Source organism: Piliocolobus tephrosceles, chromosome 11 (assembly GCF_002776525.5).
Source record: "Piliocolobus tephrosceles isolate RC106 chromosome 11, ASM277652v3, whole genome shotgun sequence".
Taxonomy (NCBI): domain Eukaryota; kingdom Metazoa; phylum Chordata; class Mammalia; order Primates; family Cercopithecidae; genus Piliocolobus; species Piliocolobus tephrosceles.
The window spans coordinates 12073272-12091289 of NC_045444.1; the positions used below are offsets into that span (position 1 = coordinate 12073272).

An 18018-nucleotide genomic window follows, 5' to 3' on the forward strand; every position below is an offset into this window, starting at 1 on the left:
TGTTGTTTTTTGTTTGTTTGTTTGTTTTTTGAGACAGAGTCTCCTCCTGTCGTCCAGGCTGAAGTGCAGTGGCGCGATCTCATCTCACTGCTAGCTCAGCTTCCCGAGTTCAAGGGATTCTCCTGCCTCAGCCTCCTGAGTATCTGGGATTACAGGTGCCTGCCACCACGCCCGACTAATTTTTTGTATTTTTAGTAGAGACGGGGTTTCACCATGTTGGCCAGGCTGATCTCGAACTCCTGACCTCATGATCTGCCCATCTCGGCCTCCCAAAGTACTGTGATTACAGGCGTGATCCACCGCGCCCAGCAGGATTGCATTTTGATCATACATTCCCTTTGTTTTTAATATTAAATTTACACAATATAATTTTTTTTTTTTTTTTAAACGGAGTCTTGCTCTGTCGCCCGGGCTGGAGTGCAGTGGCCGGATCTCAGCTCACTGCAAGCTCTGCCTCCTGGGTTCACGCCATTCTCCTGCCTCAGCCTCTGGAGTAGCTGGGACTACAGGCGCCCGCTACCTCGCCTGGCTAGTTTTTTGTATTTTTAGTAGAGACGGGGTTTCACCGGGTTAGCCAGGATGGTCTCGATCTCCTGACCTCGTGATCCGCCCGTCTCGGCCTCCCAAAGTGCTGGGATTACAGGCTTGAGCCACCACGCCCGGCCTACACAATATAATTTTTAATATTGACTGCGTTTCACAAAGCGCTTACAAAATTCCTGGAAATTTGTCCTTTGGCTTACACTAGGGGCCCCAGTATATCCCTGAGATTGTTTAGCTGTTCTGATGATAGATGCATGAATGCTTTCCTGTTTAAGGCTATTATCAATAAAACAGTAATGAACATTTCTGTACAAGTCTTTGCATGGATATATGATTGCAATCCTCTTTGGTACAATTTGCTGAGTGATAAGAGAGATGTGTAGTTTTCTGTTGTTTGTTTTTGTTTTGTTTTGTTTTTTCAGATAGAGTCTCGCTCTGCTGCCCAGGCTGGAGTGCAGTTGCACGACATCAGCTCACTGCCAGCTCTGTCTCCTGGATACAAGAGATTCTCCACCCTCAGCTTCCCGAGTAACTGGGATTACAGGTGCCCATGACTACGCCCAGTTAATTTTTGTATTTTTATTAGAGATGGGGATTCACCATATTGGCCAGGCTGGTCTCGAATTTTTGACCTTTGTTTTAAGACAGAGACTTGCTTTGTCACCCAGGCTGGAGTGCAGTAGTAGCACCATCACAGTTCACTGCAGTCTGCACCCCCTGGGCTTGACAATCCTCTCTCCTTACTCACCCCCTACCAGTAGCTGGGACTACAGAGTACAATACCACATCCAGCTAATTTTTGTTTTGTTTTTTGGAGACAGAGTCTCACTGTTCTGTGTCACCCAGGCTGGAGTGCAGTGCTGTGATCTTGGCTCACTGCAACCTCTGCCTCTAAGATTCAAGCGATTCTTCTGCCTCAGCCTCCCCAGTAGCTGGGACTACAGGCGCACGGTACCACTCCTGGCTAATTTTTGTATTATTAGTAGAGATGGGTTTCACCATGTTGGCCAGTCTGGTCTTGAACTCCTGACCTCAGGTGATCCACCCACCTCAGCCTCCCAAAGTGCTGGAATTACAGTTGTGAGTCGCCGCACCCAGCCTGTATTATTATTATTATTATTTTGTAGAAACGGGGCTCTTGATATATTACCCAGGGTGATTTCAAACTCTTGGGCTCAAACAATCCGCCCACCTTGGTCTCCCAAAGTATTGGAATTACAGGCTTACAGGCGTTAGACACTGCACCTGGCCAATGTTTGTTTGTTTATGTATTTTTTTAGAGACAGAGTCTCGCTCTGTCACCCAGGCTGGAGTGCAGTGGCGTGGTCTTGGCTCACTACAACCTCTGCCTCCCAGGTTCAAGCGATGCTCATGCCTCAGCCTCCTGAGTAGCTGGGATTACAGGTGCCTGCCACAACGTCCAGCTAATTTTTGTATTTTTAGTAGAGACGAGGTTTCACCACGTTGGCCAGGCTGGTCTGGAACTCCTGACCTCAAGTGATCTGCATGCCCCTGCCTCCCAAACTGCTGGGATTACAGGCTTCAGCCACCACACCAGGCCGGATGTTTAGTTTCTTTATTTTTATTTTTTTGAGACGGAGTCTCGCTCTGTCACCCAGGCTGGAGTGCAATGGCGCGATCTTGGCTCACTGCAAGCTTCGTCTCCTGGGTTCACGCCATTCTCCTGCCTCAGCCTCCCGAGTAGCTGGGACTGGAATGAGACCACCACTTCTCCTGCTATCCCTCCCAGCTTCTCCCTCACCTCCCCTTTTCCCTAGTTTATAACACAGGAGAGAAGGGGGAAAGCGAAGTTGGAAAGAAACAAAAGTAAGATAAATAGCTAGACGACCTTGGCGCCACCACCTGGCCCTTGTGGTTAAAATAATAATAATAATAATAATAATAATAACCCCTGACCAAAACTACTGGTATTATCTGTAAATTCCAGACATTGTATGAGAAAGCACTATAAAACTTTTTGTTCTACTAGCTGATGTATGTAGCCCCAGTCACGTTCCTCACATTTACTTGACTTATCATGACCTTTTCACGTGGACCCCTTAGAATTGTAAGCCCTTAAAAGGGCTAGGAATTTCTTTTTTGGGGAGCTCAGCTCTTAAGACGCGAGTCTGCCGACGCTCCTGGCCGAATAAAAAAACCTCTTCCTTCTTTAATCCGGTGTCTGAGGAGTTTTGTCTGCAGTTCGTCCTGCTATAGGACCACAGGCACCTCCCACCACGCCCGGCTAATTTTTTTTTTTTTTTTTTTTTTGTATTTTTAGTAGAGATGAGGTTTCATCATGTTAGCCAGGATGGTCTTGATCTGACATCATGATCTGCCTTCCTCCGCCTCGGATGTTTCGTTTCATAAGAAATGATTACAACTTCATTCAAAGTGATTATACCATTTTATACTCCCATCAAAAATATATGAGATTTTCTTCTTCTTCTTCTTATTGTTTTGAGACGGAGTCCCACTCTATTGCCAGGCTGGAGTGCAGTGGTGTGATCTCAGCTCACTGCAACCTCCGCCTTCCGGGTTCAAGTGATTCTTCTGCCTCAGCCTCCTGAGTAGCTGGGACTATAGGCACGTGCCACCAGGCCTGGTTAATTTTTTTGTATTTTCAGTAGACACCGGGTTTCACCGTGTTAGCCAGGATGGTCTCCATCTCCCGACCTTGTGATCCACCCACCTCAGCCTCCCAAAGTGCTGGGATTACAGGTGTGAGCCACCATGCCTGGCTGAGATTTTTATTTTTTAATTTAATTTTAGAGTAGGTAATATATATATGCACATGGTGCAAAAATTAAAAAAAAAACGCAAACATGGAAATTATCTTTCTCACCTCTGTCCCCTATCTGCTCAGGGCCCACTTTTTTTCCCAGTCTTATCACAGATAACCGTTACTGGTAGATTTTTGGCTACTTTTTGGTATTTCTGTAAATATGACAATATTCTGTAAATGTAAATAAATACAGATATATTTTTTCATTTCTACCTTTTTACGTAACATTCTTAACACGCAATTTCATGCTTGGTTTTTTTCATTGAAAAGTCTACCTTGGAGATATTTTCATTTCAGTACATACAAAGTTTCCCCATTTCTTTTATTTCTTTTTCAAGTTATACGCTATTTCACTGCATGATGAACCAGAGTTTACTCAGTCATTTCCCTAGGTGTGGACACTAGGATTTGTTTCCAGTATTTTGCTACTATGCACAATGCTGCAATTAATAGGCGTGAACTCATTTCATTTCACACATCTATGAGTATCTCTGTAGGCAAACTGCCAGACGTGCAGTTGTTGAATAAAATATTGTGTATTCATTCTGACACATATCATCAGATGATCCCCTTTCCCATCCAGCAATGTCTGAGTGCCAGCTTCCTGGCAGCCTTATTGATAGCATTGTCAATTTTTTGGATGCTTGCCAATCACAGTGAACACTGCTGTCTCAAAGAGTTTTAACTTGCATTGGTCTTTATAGAAGTGAGATCGGATATTTTTCCTATGACTAACAGCCAGGCTTAGTCCTTTGCTGTGAACTCTAATTTTTCTATTGGGTGGTAGGGCTTTTTGTTGTTGACTTCTGGAAGCTTTTGGAATATTAAAGAGATTAGCTTTGTCTATTACATGAGTTGGGACTATTTCTTCCTTGTTAATCATTTATCTTTTGACTTTGCTTATGGTGCTTTTTGCCGACCAAAGCTTTTGATAGTCATGACTTCTGTATTTCAAGTAATACGTAGAAAGGCCTTCTTTACTCCAATACTAAAAAGGAATTTCCCCATGTTTTCTTCTTGTCCTTTTAGGATTCCATGGTTACACATTTATATCTTTTTTTCTTTTTTTTTTTTTTGTGAGACAGATCTTGCTCTGTCGCCCAGGCTGGAGTACAGTGGCACAATCTCAGCTCAATGCAACCTCCGCCTTCCGGATTCAAGAGATTCTCCTGCCTCAGCCTCCTGAGCAGCTGGGATTACAGATGTGTGCCACCACCCCCGGCTAATTTTTGTATTTTTAGTAGAAACCCTTTTTCACTATGCTGGCCTGGCTGGTCTTGGACTCCTGACCTCGTGATCTGCCCACCTCGGCCTCCCATAGTGCTGGGATTACAGGCATGAGCCTCTGCGTCCGGCTGTTTTTATTTTATAAACGACTGAAAAAAGACCAGAGCCAGGCCTCCTCCCTTCCGTCACTAATCTTTATTGCAATAACTCCCTCCTTTGTCATCCTGTACCTAGCTCAGACCAGACGACACCCCAAACACTAAGACACGCACCTCTTTAATATTAAATAGTAAACTTGGCCGGGCGCGGTGGCTCAAGCCTGTAATCCCAGCACTTTGGGAGGCCGAGACGGGCGGATCACGAGGTCAGGAGATCGAGACCATCCTGGCTAACACTGTGAAACCCCGTCTCTACTAAAAAATATAAAAAAAAAACTAGCCGGACGAGGTGGCGGGCGCCTGTAGTCCCAGCTACTCGGGAGGCTGAGGCAGGAGAATGGCGTAAACCCGGGAGGCGGAGCTAGCAGTGAGCTGAGATCCGGCCACTGCACTCCAGCCCAGGCGACAGAGCGAGACTCCGGCTCAAAAAAAAAAAAAAAAAAAAAAGAAATAGTAAACTTACCTCCCCCCGAGAGACCCCCTGAACTAATCAAATCATTGTAACTATATACTAAGCCTTACATAAAAATACTAACGTTTGGCCGGGCGCAGTGGCTCACACCAGTAATCCCAGCACTTTGGGAGGCTGACGTGGGTGGCGGACCTGAGGTCAGGAGTTCGAGACTAACCTGACCAATATGGAGAAACCCCCGTCTCTACCAATAACACAAAAATTAGCCAGGTGTGGTGGCGGGTGCCTGGAATCTCAGTTACTCGGGAGCCTGAGGCAGGGGAATCGCTTGAACCCGGGAGGCAGAGGTTGCAGTAAGCCGAGATCGCGTCACTGCACTCCAGCCTGGGTGACAGAGCGAAACTCCGTCTCAAAAAAAAAAAAAAACTAACATTCTAGTACACCTTTCCTGAACTCTGTCTATATAAATGATTCCGCACTTCTATACTTGAAACTGACTTGCATTCTCTAATATCTGCACTCCTGAGCGGGCGCCCGCACCCTCCGCACTGGCAAAGGCTCCGTGATCCGAGCTCCGCCCCGCTCCGACCCCCGGGGGATATGCTCGACTCCCGGGTGCGGCCTGAGCGGCCCGTGCCCTGGCGTCCGGGCACACACAAGAGTTTCTGCGGCGCGGGTCTATCTCAAAATATAAATCAAATACTTTTTTCACAGAGAGTGAAAGCAAAAACTACAGCTGCAACCGATCCATTCGCCAACTGGGGCGAGCCCGCTCCGCGCGCGCCCGCGCTCGTCCATCCGGGCGTCTCGAGGGCGCCGGCGGGAGCGCGCACGCTGTGCAGTCACGTGCCTGGCGCGCCCCCGTCGCGGCGATCTCGGGCGGAAGTGAGGTAGAAGACTCCGGTGGCTGCGCAGCGTCGGCGGGGAGCGCGGGCTGCGGAGAGGCGGGCCGGGCCAAGCGGAGCTGAGCTAGCGGGAGCGCGGCGCCAGGGAGGCGGCGGAGACGCGGGGCTCGGAGGGTCAGCCTCTTATCGTAGCCGGTCTCCTCGGCGCGCCCTCCCTCGTTTCGCCCCACGGCCAAGCCCGCCGCGGGCCGGCGTGCGCTGGTCACTGAGGCCCAGGTCGCCGCCGCGGCGCGGTGAGTGGGGGCGGGCGGCGGGCGACTGCGCGTCCAGGCCGGAAGTGCGGCGCTTTGTGCGGCCGGCTCGGGGCGGTGCCAAGGTCGGCCCGCGGCTCGGGGTCGCTAGGCGTCTGGACCGGCCTGGGGTGCGCTTTGTCCCGCGGGCAAGGCCGGGCGGGGGCCGGGGGCGGAGCTCGGCCGGACACGTACGCGGGCAGGTGCGGTCCTGGCGGCGCGGGCCTGCCGCCTAGGTGGCCGAGGTGGCTTCGCGGCGCGGGGCGTTCTCCTAAAGGTCGGGGTCACAGCCGTCAGGAATGCGAGCGTGAAACACGGGGGCAGAGCGCTGTGACAATAGTCATTTCCTACGTGTAGCTACTCACTTTGTCTACCCACGAAGTAAAGATAATTTTTTTTTTTTTTTTTGCTTGGCGGAATCTGAGCGTTCTCTTTCCAGCTTGAAAAGGCACGATTTAAATTACAGGCTTTTAATATTTCCTTCAGAAAGGACGTTTCGTGGCCCATCCTGGGTTAACTTTGAAAAAAGAGTGCAGTGCGCCGTTCCAACGTCCACAAATAAGGGTATTTCTGTTTTATAGTGTTTGTAAACATGAAATTTGCATCTCATGGGCTGTTTGAGTTAATGTTTTATCATTAAAGTAAAACATAAGAATATTTTGCAGTGTTTTCGCATGCCAGGAAACTTTACAAATAAAAAGGTTTATATAGTTTCTACTCCTTAAACTTTCAGGTCATCCTTGTGTAATTTGAGATCAGTTTTCTCAAATACTGTGGATGAAAGATTCTAGATTAAATAAAACTTTTTGGTTTTGGCAATAACAGGAACACATTTTTAAGCTTTTGTAGATAAAAAAGGAGTGGGTTATTTTTGCTTTGACAGCCAAGATTTGAACAGTGTAAGGCTATTCTAATTTTGAAGCTAGTGTTGCAGAAATTGTGAAAATCTTGCTTCTCTTTGTCTTTACAAAGCCGGCTTGCTTTGGTGGAGTGTTGGCATATGTTACTCATGTAACATTTTGGAATGTTTCTGAATACAAGAAAGCTTTAAAATGAGTTAAAATTAGTTGTGATTTTGACTAAATGAAAGTTAAGGTCTGGTAGAAGGCGGCCTGTAGACTTTTAAGAGTTGGAGCCTGCTTTCTTTGGGTTCTCCTGGATGTTCCCTGTGCAGCATTCACTAGAAATGGCCAAGCAGGTAGTTCTCTTCAGACTCCTGCGCTTAGGCATAGTGCCTCAGTGTGTGTAAGTTAAGTGCCTGGAACCTAGAAGGCGGGAGTAAGCAGCCCAGGTCGTCTTATCAGATCTTAATATATTTGTTAGGAAATGAGAGCAGTGTAATGCCGTAGAAGTAGAGGATTAGAATTGAAAAAAGTGCGTTTTAAAATTATTTTTTAATAGGTTCCGTAGTTTAAAGGGAAATTATACCAGGGTTGTCTTATTTATACAGTTTTTTTTCCTGAATCAATTGAGCACGATTTTTTTTTTTTAAGAGGGAGTCACTCTCTGTCGCCCAGGCTGGAGTATAGTGGTGGGATCTCCTCTCACTGCAAGCTCCCCCTCGCAGATTCATGCCGTTCTCTTGCCTCAGCCTCCCAAGTAGCTGAGACTACAGGCGCCCGCCACAACGCCCGGCTCATTTTTTTGTATTTTTTTTAGTGGAGACGGGGTTTTACCGTGTTAGCCAGGATGGTCTCGATATCCTGACCTCATGATTTGCCCGCCTTGGCCTCCCAAAGTGCTGGGATTACAGGCTTGAGCCACCGCGCCTGGCCAAGCACAATTTTAAAAGAACAGTACACCAGTGTAATAGAGTAATACTTTTTTCATGCCTTGTGTTCCAGTCTGTTAAGTCTGTCTGATTGTACTGTGTAGAAATACATGAATTTCTCCCAGTCAGATGCAGACCCAAACCTTGATAATGAAGGTAAAGTTTGGGGGAGAGTAGAGAACTTCTCTTTTCTCTTTTTTTTTTTTGTGAGACAGAGTGCAATGGTGTGATCTCGGCTCACTGCAGCCTCCTCCTCCCGGGCTCAAGGGATTCTCCTGTCTCAGCCTCCCGAGTAGTTGGGATTACAGGCACACACCGCTGCGCCCAGCTAATTTTTGTATTTTTAGTAGAGACGGGTTTTACCGTGTTACCCAGTCTGGTCTTGAACTGTTGACCTCAGGTGGTCCACCCACATTGGTCTCCCAAAGTGCTGGAGCCTCCACCCCGGCCTATATGCTCTTTTTATTTTATTTTATTATTTTATTTTATTTATTTATTTTTTTGAGACAGTTTTGCTCTGTTGCCCAGGCTGGAGTGCAGTGGTGTGATCTCGGCTCACTGCAATCTTCTCCTCCCAGGTTAAAGTGATTCTCCTGCCTCAGCCTCCCAAATAGCTGAGATTACAGGCGCATGCCACCATGCCCAGGTAATGTTTGTGTTTTTAGTAGAGTTGGGGTCTCAGCTCACTATGTTGGCCAGGCTGGTCTTGAACTTCTGACCTCAAGTGATCCACCCGCGTCAGCTTCCCAAAGTGCTGAGATTACAGATGTGAGCCACCGCATCCAGCCTCTTTTTTAAAAATGTATTTTTGGCCAGGCATGGTGGCTCACCCCTGTAATCCCTGCACTTTGCGAGGCCAAGGCCAGCAGATCACGAGGTCAGGTGATGGAGAACATCCTGGCTAACACGGTGAAACCCCGTCTCTACTAAAAATACAAAAATATTAGCCGGGTGTGGTGGCGGGTGGCTGTAGTCCCAGCTACTTGGGAGGCTGAGGCAGGAGAATGGTGTGAACCCGGGAGGCGGAGCTTGCAGCAAGTGGAGATTGTGTCACTGTACTCCAGCCTGGGCAACAGAGTGAGACTCCATCTCAAACAAACCAAAAACATATATATGATATATATATTAAATTTTTATAGAGATGGGAGTCTCACTGTATTGCCCAGGCTCATCTCAAACTTCTGAGCTCAAGCAGTCCTGCCTCAGCTTCCCAAAGCACTGGTGTTACAGGCACTTGCCACCACATCTACAAGCTCTTGTTGATGTCAGACATTACTGAGACTTTCCAATATTGGTTTTTCTGAGTATTATATCTTGTATATTGGTGTTTCTGAGAGTGAATTTAAACTTCTTGAAATTAGGTTTGTAGATATAAAATTTTAAAGGCCTCGTATTGTAGTATTTCATTCTTAGTGCTCTGTGTGGGAACTTTGTTTAGAGATGATATGTTTCCAAACTAGGAAAAAATAGTGTAGTGATAGGTCTGTCTTGTCTTTTCTTTTTTGAGACGGAGCCTCACTGTTGCCCAGGCTGGAGTGCAGTGGCATGATCTTGGCTCACTGAAACCTCTGCCTCCTGGGTTCAAGTGATTGTTCTGCCTCAGCCTCCCAAGTAGGTGGGACTACAGGTACGCGCCACCAGGCCGGCTAATTTTTGTATTTTTAGTAGAGATGGTGTTTCACCATGTTGGCCAGGCTGGTCTGGAACTCCTGATGTCGTAATCTGCCTGCCTTGGCCTCCCAAAGTGCTGGGATTACAGGCGTGAGCCACCGCGCCCAGCCAGGTCTTTCATTTTAAAGACAGACTTTTCTTCTGATTATTATTTGATTTTCAAGTTAGGAATTTTTGCTGTCATCTTTTTAAAAGTAATCTGACATTTGTCTATTCTAATGCAGGTGTCAAACCACCCATAGGAATTGTGACAGTTGAGTCATTTCAAATGGGAAACTAAAAATGTGGTAAGCTCGGCCCGGTGCGGTGGCTCACGCCTGTATTCCCAGCACTTTGAGAGGCCAAGACAGGCAGATCGCCTGAGGTTGGAAGTTCGAGACCAATCTGACTAACATGGAGAAACCCTGTCTCTACTAAAAGTACAGAATTAGCTGGGTATGGTGGCAGGTTCCTATAATCCCAGCTACTGAGGAGGCTGAGGCAGGAGAATCGCTTGAACCTGGGAGTCAAAGGTTGCAGTGAGCCAAGATCACGCCATTGCACTCCAGCCTGGGAAACAAAAGTGAAAACTCTGTCTCAAAAAAAAAATGGTGGTAAGCTCTAGATCCAGCCTTAGGTTTGGGTTTCTTAGTCCATACCAAATCAGACTAGAAAGTTGGTGGTTACAGGAGATTTTAGTGGCACTAAAATTTCAGGTAGATTGGTGATGGTGTGTTTTTTCCTTAGTTTTGCATTATGCAAAATTGAAAATGCAGCAATACAGTGCACAACCTTATATCCGACATCTTGATGTAAAGATTATTAGCATTTTGTTGTATTTGCTCTCTTTATAGAAATATTTTAAATCATAGATGTATCATTTTCAATTTTATGTACTTTATTGTGTCTCTACAAATTTATGTATTTATACATAATCACAGTACTGTTACCAGGCTTAAACATAATTGTTTCATACCACCTGATACCCAGTATTTAGTCGTGTCCCAGATATCTTTAAACTGTTTACAGTTGTTCCAGTCTAAATCAAGAGTCCAACCAAAATTCATCTATTGCCTTTATATCTATTTTAATCTAGAACTATCTGGCTTTCCTCCTCTCCCTCCCCTTTTTCCCCCCACTGTTGCCTTATTGAAGAAACTGGGTCATTTGTCCTCTGGAATGTCCCACTTTTGGGGTTTATCTGATTGCTTCATGGTGTCATTCAGCATATTTCCTCCTACTCCTGCCTTTCTTGTAAACTGGAAGTTAGATGTAAAGGTTCCATTTGATTTTTTTTTTTTTTTCTTCAGACGGAGTCTCGCTCTGTGGCCCCAGCTGGAGTGCAGTGGTGCGATTTCAGCTCACTGCAACCTCTACCTTCCAGGTTCAAGCATTCTCATGCCTCAGCCTCCCGAGTAGCTGGGATTACAGGTGTGTGCCAACACACCCAGCTAATTTTTGTATTTTTAGCAGAGACGGGGTTTCACCATGTTGTCCAAGCTGGTCTCGAACGCCTGGCCTCAAGCGATCTACCCTTGTCGGCCTCCCAAAGTGCTGGGATTACGGGGATATGCCACTGCAACTAGCCGAGTAGAGTTTTATTATTATTGTTCTAGGCTGTAAGTCAGGTCATTATGGAAGGAGAGCTTCCTAACATCCTTCAGTACTTCATTTGGATTTGCAGTTTTTGGCTGTTAGGAATAATGCTGTTACAAATGTTCACGTCCAACTGCAGGCGTAGCATGTGTTTTCACTTCTCTTGGGTATATCCCTAGGAGTGGAATTGTGGGGTCATGTGGTAATTCTCTTTACCTGTGCTGCTCAGGAGCTTCCTTGCCTACCAGAGGGCATCTCCACTCAGCCCATAGTTAAGGGTCTCCATCTGGTGGTTGTAACCTAAGCTGTGTCTCCACAATCATCTATTACTGATTCTCTACATAGAGCTTAAGCTCCAAACAAACTCAATTGCCTAATGTTCCTAAAATGCATCTTGCTTTTTCTCATTTCTGTGGCTGATTTGGTCCTATCCATTGTTGACTGGAAATGATGCCCTTTAATTATTATTATTTTTTGAGACGGAGTCTTGCTCCGTTGCCAGGCTGGAGTGCAGTGGCACAATCTCAGCTCACTGCACCCTCTGCCTCCCAGGTTCAAGTGATTCTCCTGCCTCACCCTCCTGTGTAGCTGGGATTACAGGCACCTGCCAACACGCCTGGCTAATTTTTGTTGTATTTTTAGTAGAGATGGGGTTTCACCATGTTGGCTAGACTGGTCTCCAACTCCTGACCTCAAGTGATCTTCCCAACTTGGCCTCCCAAAGTACTGGGATTACAGGCATGAGCCACTGTGCCGGCCTCATGCTGCCCTTTAATCAAGTTTTTCCTATTTCTTCCCTCCCCCATAGAATTTTTGCTCTCCCCTCTCAGCCCTCAGAACACTTTATTCTCTTGTGACTCTTAACACTTGTTGCCTCGTATCATACTTTTAGGCCGGGCGCGGTGACTCATGCCTGTAATTCCAACACTTTGGGAGGCCCAGGCGGGTGCATCACGAGGTCAGGAGATCGAGACCATCCTGGCTAACATGGTGAAACCCCGTCTCTACTAAAAATACAAAAAATTAGCTGGGTTTGGTGGCAGGCGCCTATAGTCCCGGCCACTTGGTAGGCTGAGGCAGGAGAATGGCGTGAACTTGGGAGGCAGAGCTTGCAGTGAGCCGAGATCCAGCCACTGCACTCCAGCCTGGGCGACAGAGTGAGACTCTGTCTGAAAAAAAAAAGTATTTGTACTTTTAATTTTATGTATATGTCTGCACTGTCCAATACAATAGCTGGCACCTACATAGGACTATTGAAGTTAATTAAAGTAAAAATTCAGTTACCGTATTTAGACAGTACAGACACTTTTTTTTTTTTTTTTTGAGACAGAGTCTCGCTCTGTTACCCAGGCTGGAGTGCAGTGGCCGGATCTCAGCTCACTACAAGCTCCGCCCCCTGGGTTTACGCCATTCTCCTGCTTCTGCCTCCCGAGTAGCTGGGACTACAGGTGCCCACCACCGCGCCTGGCTAATTTTTTTGTATTTTTTTTTTTTAGTAGAGATGGGGTTTCACCGTGTTAGCCAGGATGGTCTCGATCTCCTGACATCGTGATCCGCCCGTCTCGGCCTCCCAAAGTGCTGGGATTACAGGCTTGAGCCATGGCGCCCGGCCCAGACACGTTTTCATCTATGTTTTTGAGATAGGGTCTTGCTCCACTGTCTGAGGTATATGATTATAGCACACTGCAGCCTTGAACTCCCAGACTCAATTGATCTCAAATAGCTGGGACCACATGTGTGCACCACCACATCCAGCTAATCTTTTTACTTTTTGTAGAGACAGGGTCTTGCCATCTTGCCAGGGCTTGTTTCCATCTTTGTGAACAGTTCTGTTGGACACTGCTTTTCTAGATTGCAAAACTCAGAAGAGATTGTGACTTGCCCTTTTGTTCTATCTCTGCCCTTTGTGTAGTGCTTTGCTTATCTGGAATTCAATTAAGAAATAAAATTAACTCCTGGCACAGAAGAAAGAAATAACATTTGGGAAATACTTGCTTCTTTGGAGATGATAGTTGAACCAGAGAAGTAGGTGAAATATTTGCAGACCTCCACAATTTCTTTGTTGCACATCTGCCAAGCATGGGTTAAAAATACAGGGGAATAGGGATTGACAGTTGCTAGTTTGTTTATTCCTAAACTATAGGGTAAGACACACAAGTGATTCTCCTGCTTACCTGCTATGCCTTTGTATACTTGTTTTCTCCCTACTCTGAACTGTAGGCCTGCCTGCACTGTCCAGTATAGTAACCCCTAGCCACATGTGACTACTTATGTTGAAGTTAAATAAAGCTAAAAGATCCAGTCTCACACTAGCCTTATTTTTCAGGTGCTCAGCACTCTTGGCAGGCGGCTGCTGTAGGGGACAGCACAGATAGAGAAGGATGTGGTCATTGTACAAAGTTTTGTTGGTCATTGCTGGTCAAGACCTATCACGTAGCTGTAGCTGTGAACGGCGTGACAATTTTGGCATTTGGCTTTGGTTTTGAAGCTTAAAAAAATAAGACAGTTCTGGCCGGGCGCGGTGGCTCAAGCCTGTAATCCCAGCACTTTGGGAGGCCGAGATGGGCGGATCACGGTGTCAGGAGATCGAGACCATCCTGGCTAACATGGTGAAACTCTGTCTCTACTAAAAAATACAAAAAACTAGCCGGGCGAGGTGGCGGGCGCCTGTAGTCCCAGCTACTTGGGAGGCTGAGGCAGGAGAATGGCGTGAATCCGGGAGGCGGAGCTTGCAGTGAGCTGAGATCCGGCCACTGCACTCCAGCCTGGGTGACAGAGTGAGACTCTGTCTCAAAAAAAAAAAAAAAGACAGTTCAGGTAATGAATGTTTTAGTTACTAAAGTTGCCAGTTTATTCCTAATTTAATCCAGAACTTCCTGTTACAGAGGCTAAGGATGTGACCTAGTATTTTCTTCTTAGTACAGGATTGCTTGGTTGTGAGTATTCTAAATGAGTCAAATGAGCTGAAAATTTGAAGTGGTTTCTTTTTGTATTTTGTCTTTGTAATGGATTTTGACACCTAGAGTGTTCTGAAAGGCATTTGTTTTTTAGAAAGTTGGTAGGTAGTTGCACCTATTTTGTACCAGATGTTATTGATGCTGGAGACAATTGCCTTTAAGCAGAATCAGGTGCATGTTCCCTGCTTGTTTTGGCTACATTCTAAATGGGAATGTGGAGAAGGCAGACCTAAAATGCACATTTTGTGTTTTGTTACTCATTACCTATTTTTCAGAGATGGAAGCTTGCTATATTGCCCAGGCTGGTCTTGAACTCCTGGCCTCAAGTGATCCTCCCACAGTGCGGGGAATAACAGGCATGAGCCATTGTACTCAGCCTAAAAATAGACTTTTTTTAGGTCTAGCAGTTTTAGGTTTACAGCAAAATTGAGCAGAAGGTACAGAGATTTACAGCAAAATTGAGCAGAAGGTACAGAGAGTTCCCATATAGCCCCCTACCCCACACATGCTGTTTTAAATCTTAAAGATCATCTTAATCTTTATAACCACATGCATCAGTGAATGATTTACCAGATGAGAAATAGTGAAAGCTCACACTCTAATACACTGCATTTTTAGGCGGCCAAGGCGGGAGGATCACTGGAACTCAGGAGTTCAAGACCAGCCTAAGCGACGGGGCGAGACTCTATCTCTACTAAAAATGAGCCAGATGTGGCGATGCACACCTGTAGTCCTGGCTACCCTGGAGGCTGAGGTGGGAAGATCACTTAAGCTTGGGTGATCAAGTCTGCAGTGAGCTATGACTGACAAAGCGAGACCACGTTTAAAAAATAAATAAATAAAGTTAAATAATACACTGGATAAGATTCAGAGGAGCTTACTAGAGAGTTGAATGGGAATCAATTCCCAACAGTACTTCTATTGGGGAAGGGATAGAGTCCTGGTTGTGGCTGTACAAGTTATTGAACTTGTCAGGAAAAAGAAATATTTATGGATGATAAAACATTGAATGGATTAATAGAGTTGCTGGGCTGTAACCAATTAGTCTTTACTAGGAAAAAAAATTTAAGAAGTTTTTAAAGAAATACAAGAAACTAGGAAACTAGTGTGGCATGGTGGCACACACCTGTAGTCCCATCTACTCAGGAAGCTGAGGTGGGTGGATCTCTTGGGCCCAGGAGTTTAAAACCAGCCTGGGCAACATGATGAAACCTCATCTCTATTAAAAAACAAAAACAAAACACAAAACTTAGCCAGGTATGGTGGCACCACACCTGTAGTCCCAGCTACTAGGGAGGCTGAGGTGGGGTAATCACTTGAACCCAGGAGGTCAAGGTTGCAGTGAGCTGAGATTGTGCCACTGCACTCCAGCCTGGGCAACAGAGCAAGACCCTGTTTTGGGGTGGGGTAGGGGGCGGGGGAAGAAATACAGTCCCAGCACTTTGGGAGGCTGAGGTGGGCAGATCATGAGGTCAAGAGATGAGACCATCCTGGCTAACATGGTAAAACCCCGTCTCTACTAAAAATACAAAAATTAGCTGGGTGTGGTGGCGCACGCTTGTAGTCCCAGCTATGTGGGAGGCTGAGGCAGGAGAATCACTTAAACCTGGGAGGTAGAGTTGCAGTGAGCTGAGATTGTGCCTCCAGCCTGGCGACAGAGCGAGACTCCGTCTGGGGAAAAAAAAGAATAATAGTAAATAAATACAGGAAACTGCAAAGGAACACTAAATCCACTCCCATCTAGAGTCAGTGACTGTTCATATTTTTATATATTTCCTTTGAGACTTTTTTTCTGTTTGTGCAGGGATGCACATCTTTATACACATAGGTGTTTATTTGGGATCATACTGTGTAGTGCAGGATGCAGTGTAATACCCTACTTTGTTTTCACTTAACATTGTATCATTCTGTTTTTAAACATTTCTTGAAAAGCAGCTGCCTGATACTTCATGTCCTGGATATATCTTGGTTAACTATCCTCTGTTAGAAGAACATTTTGGTTACTTGTAGAGTTTTCCGCTTATTTTTTTTTTGCGACAAAGTCTCGTTCTGTTGCCCACCTTGGAGTGCAGTGGCACGAGCTTGGCTCACTGCCATTTCTACCTCCTGGATTCAAGTGATTCTTGTGCCTCGGCCTCCCAAGTAGCTGGGATTACAGGTGTGTGTCACCACAGTTGGCTAATTTTTGTGTTGTTTTGTTTTTGTTTTGTTTTGTTTTTGAGATGGAGTCTTGCTCTGTAGCCAGGCTGGAGTGCAGTGGTGCGATCTTGGCACACTGCAACCTCCAATTACCTGGTTCAAGCGATTCTCCTGCCTTAGCCTCTTGAGTAGCTGGATTACAGGCGCATGCCACCACGCCCAGCTAGTTTTTATATTTTTAGTAGAGAGGGGGTTTCACCATGTTGGCCAGGATGGTCTTGATCTCCTGACCTAGTGATCACCTCGGCCTCCCAAAGTGCTGAGATTACAGGCATGAGCTACCATGCCCGGCCAATTTTTGTATTTTTAGTAGTGGTGGGGTTTCACCATGTTGGCCAGGCTGGTCTCAAACTCCTGACCTCAGGTGATCTGTCCACCTCCGCCTCCCAAAGTGCTGGGATTACAGTTGTGCACCACCGTACCTGGCCTTTCCCTTTGTTTTTAGTGAACATAGAGCTAACAATTTTTATTCCTTAGCTTCTGATGGACTGAGGAGAAGCGTGAAGAAAAGTTTATCATGCCCTGGTTTGGCACCCATTAGGACATTGAGTGTCCCTTTTTTGTTCTCTGCTGGTTGTGGACAGCATGAAATGTACTGTTTTATAAGCACAGAGAAAGGACTCTAGCTACCTGCTTTTTTGGGACTGGTACTAGAGAACAATCAGAGCAAAAGTGCTTGGCTAAATCGCCTTTGTTTTCTTTTAGTTTTTGCAATCATGAATCCTGTTTATAGTCCTGGATCTTCTGGGGTTCCCTATGCAAATGCCAAAGGAATTGGTTATCCAGGTAAGCAAATACAATTTTGTTTTCCTTTTTGAACTTTGACTACTTGGTATATTTTCATGTCACTTTTTCTATTGACAAACGTAGCTCAAAGTGGCTTAGACAAGAAAGAAAATACCTGGAAGTAAAAAATCAAGTGGTAGGACTGGATTTGGTCAAAACTTGATCTAGTGGCTCCAGCAGTTGGGACCAGAATCTAGTTTCTCTACCTCCTGGTCTCAGCTTCACTTTCTCAGTGTTAACTTAGTGTTGGTCACAGGTCCCATTCCTTCTCATTGTGGTCTCTGAAGTTCAGCCCCCTCCCAGTAGTCCCTCACTAAGAGCCTCTTTACCTTCACCCTACAGGAAAGCCCAATGGTGCTGCTTGTTCTCTATTCAAATTGGTTCTGGGCTTTGTTCTGATTAAACTCAGCGTCCATCCCTGGGCCACAAAGGAGAGTCTGCTGATTGACTTAGGCCTGATCCACATCCCTTTGGTGGAGTCAGCTGGTCAAATATGGACTGCAAGTGAGGGTTGCAAGGAAATGGATATTGAGGGAACAAGAGCTGGTTGGTCAAAAATAACAAATGGTTGTTCCCTTTGGTGACTTTGCACAATGAGTAGTTATTTGTAATGATACAGCCTCAGTTTGGGTTTTGATAATATGATAGAAGAGATAACCTCAAAACTTTGTTGCTGTAAGACTCTCAGAAAATGAAATAAAACATTTTACAAATGTATAACTGAACTTGCAGGAGGTAAGAGAGATAGCTGGGGTCAAACGTGAAAGCCCTGTGAAACTCATCTCACCTGGCCTTTGAA

At 45.8% G+C, this 18018-nt stretch overlaps 1 protein-coding gene across 3 annotated transcripts in view; it reads left to right on the plus strand.

The window, feature by feature from the left end:
- Positions 1–6000: 6000 nt before the first annotated feature.
- Positions 6001–18018, plus strand: part of FAM168B (family with sequence similarity 168 member B) — a 38786-nt gene continuing 26768 nt past the window's right edge. Inside the window, exons 1-2 of one of the 3 annotated variants that reach the window (XM_023194731.3) lie at positions 6001–6263; positions 17139–17219. In XM_023194731.3, coding sequence (XP_023050499.1) covers positions 17150–17219 — 70 coding nt within the window. In that variant the 5' untranslated portion in view covers positions 6001–6263; positions 17139–17149. Of the gene's footprint in view, positions 6264–6805; positions 6825–14969; positions 14989–17138; positions 17220–18018 lie in introns of those variants that run through there. The other 2 variants (XM_023194733.2, XM_023194732.2) reach the window with 2 other exon arrangements.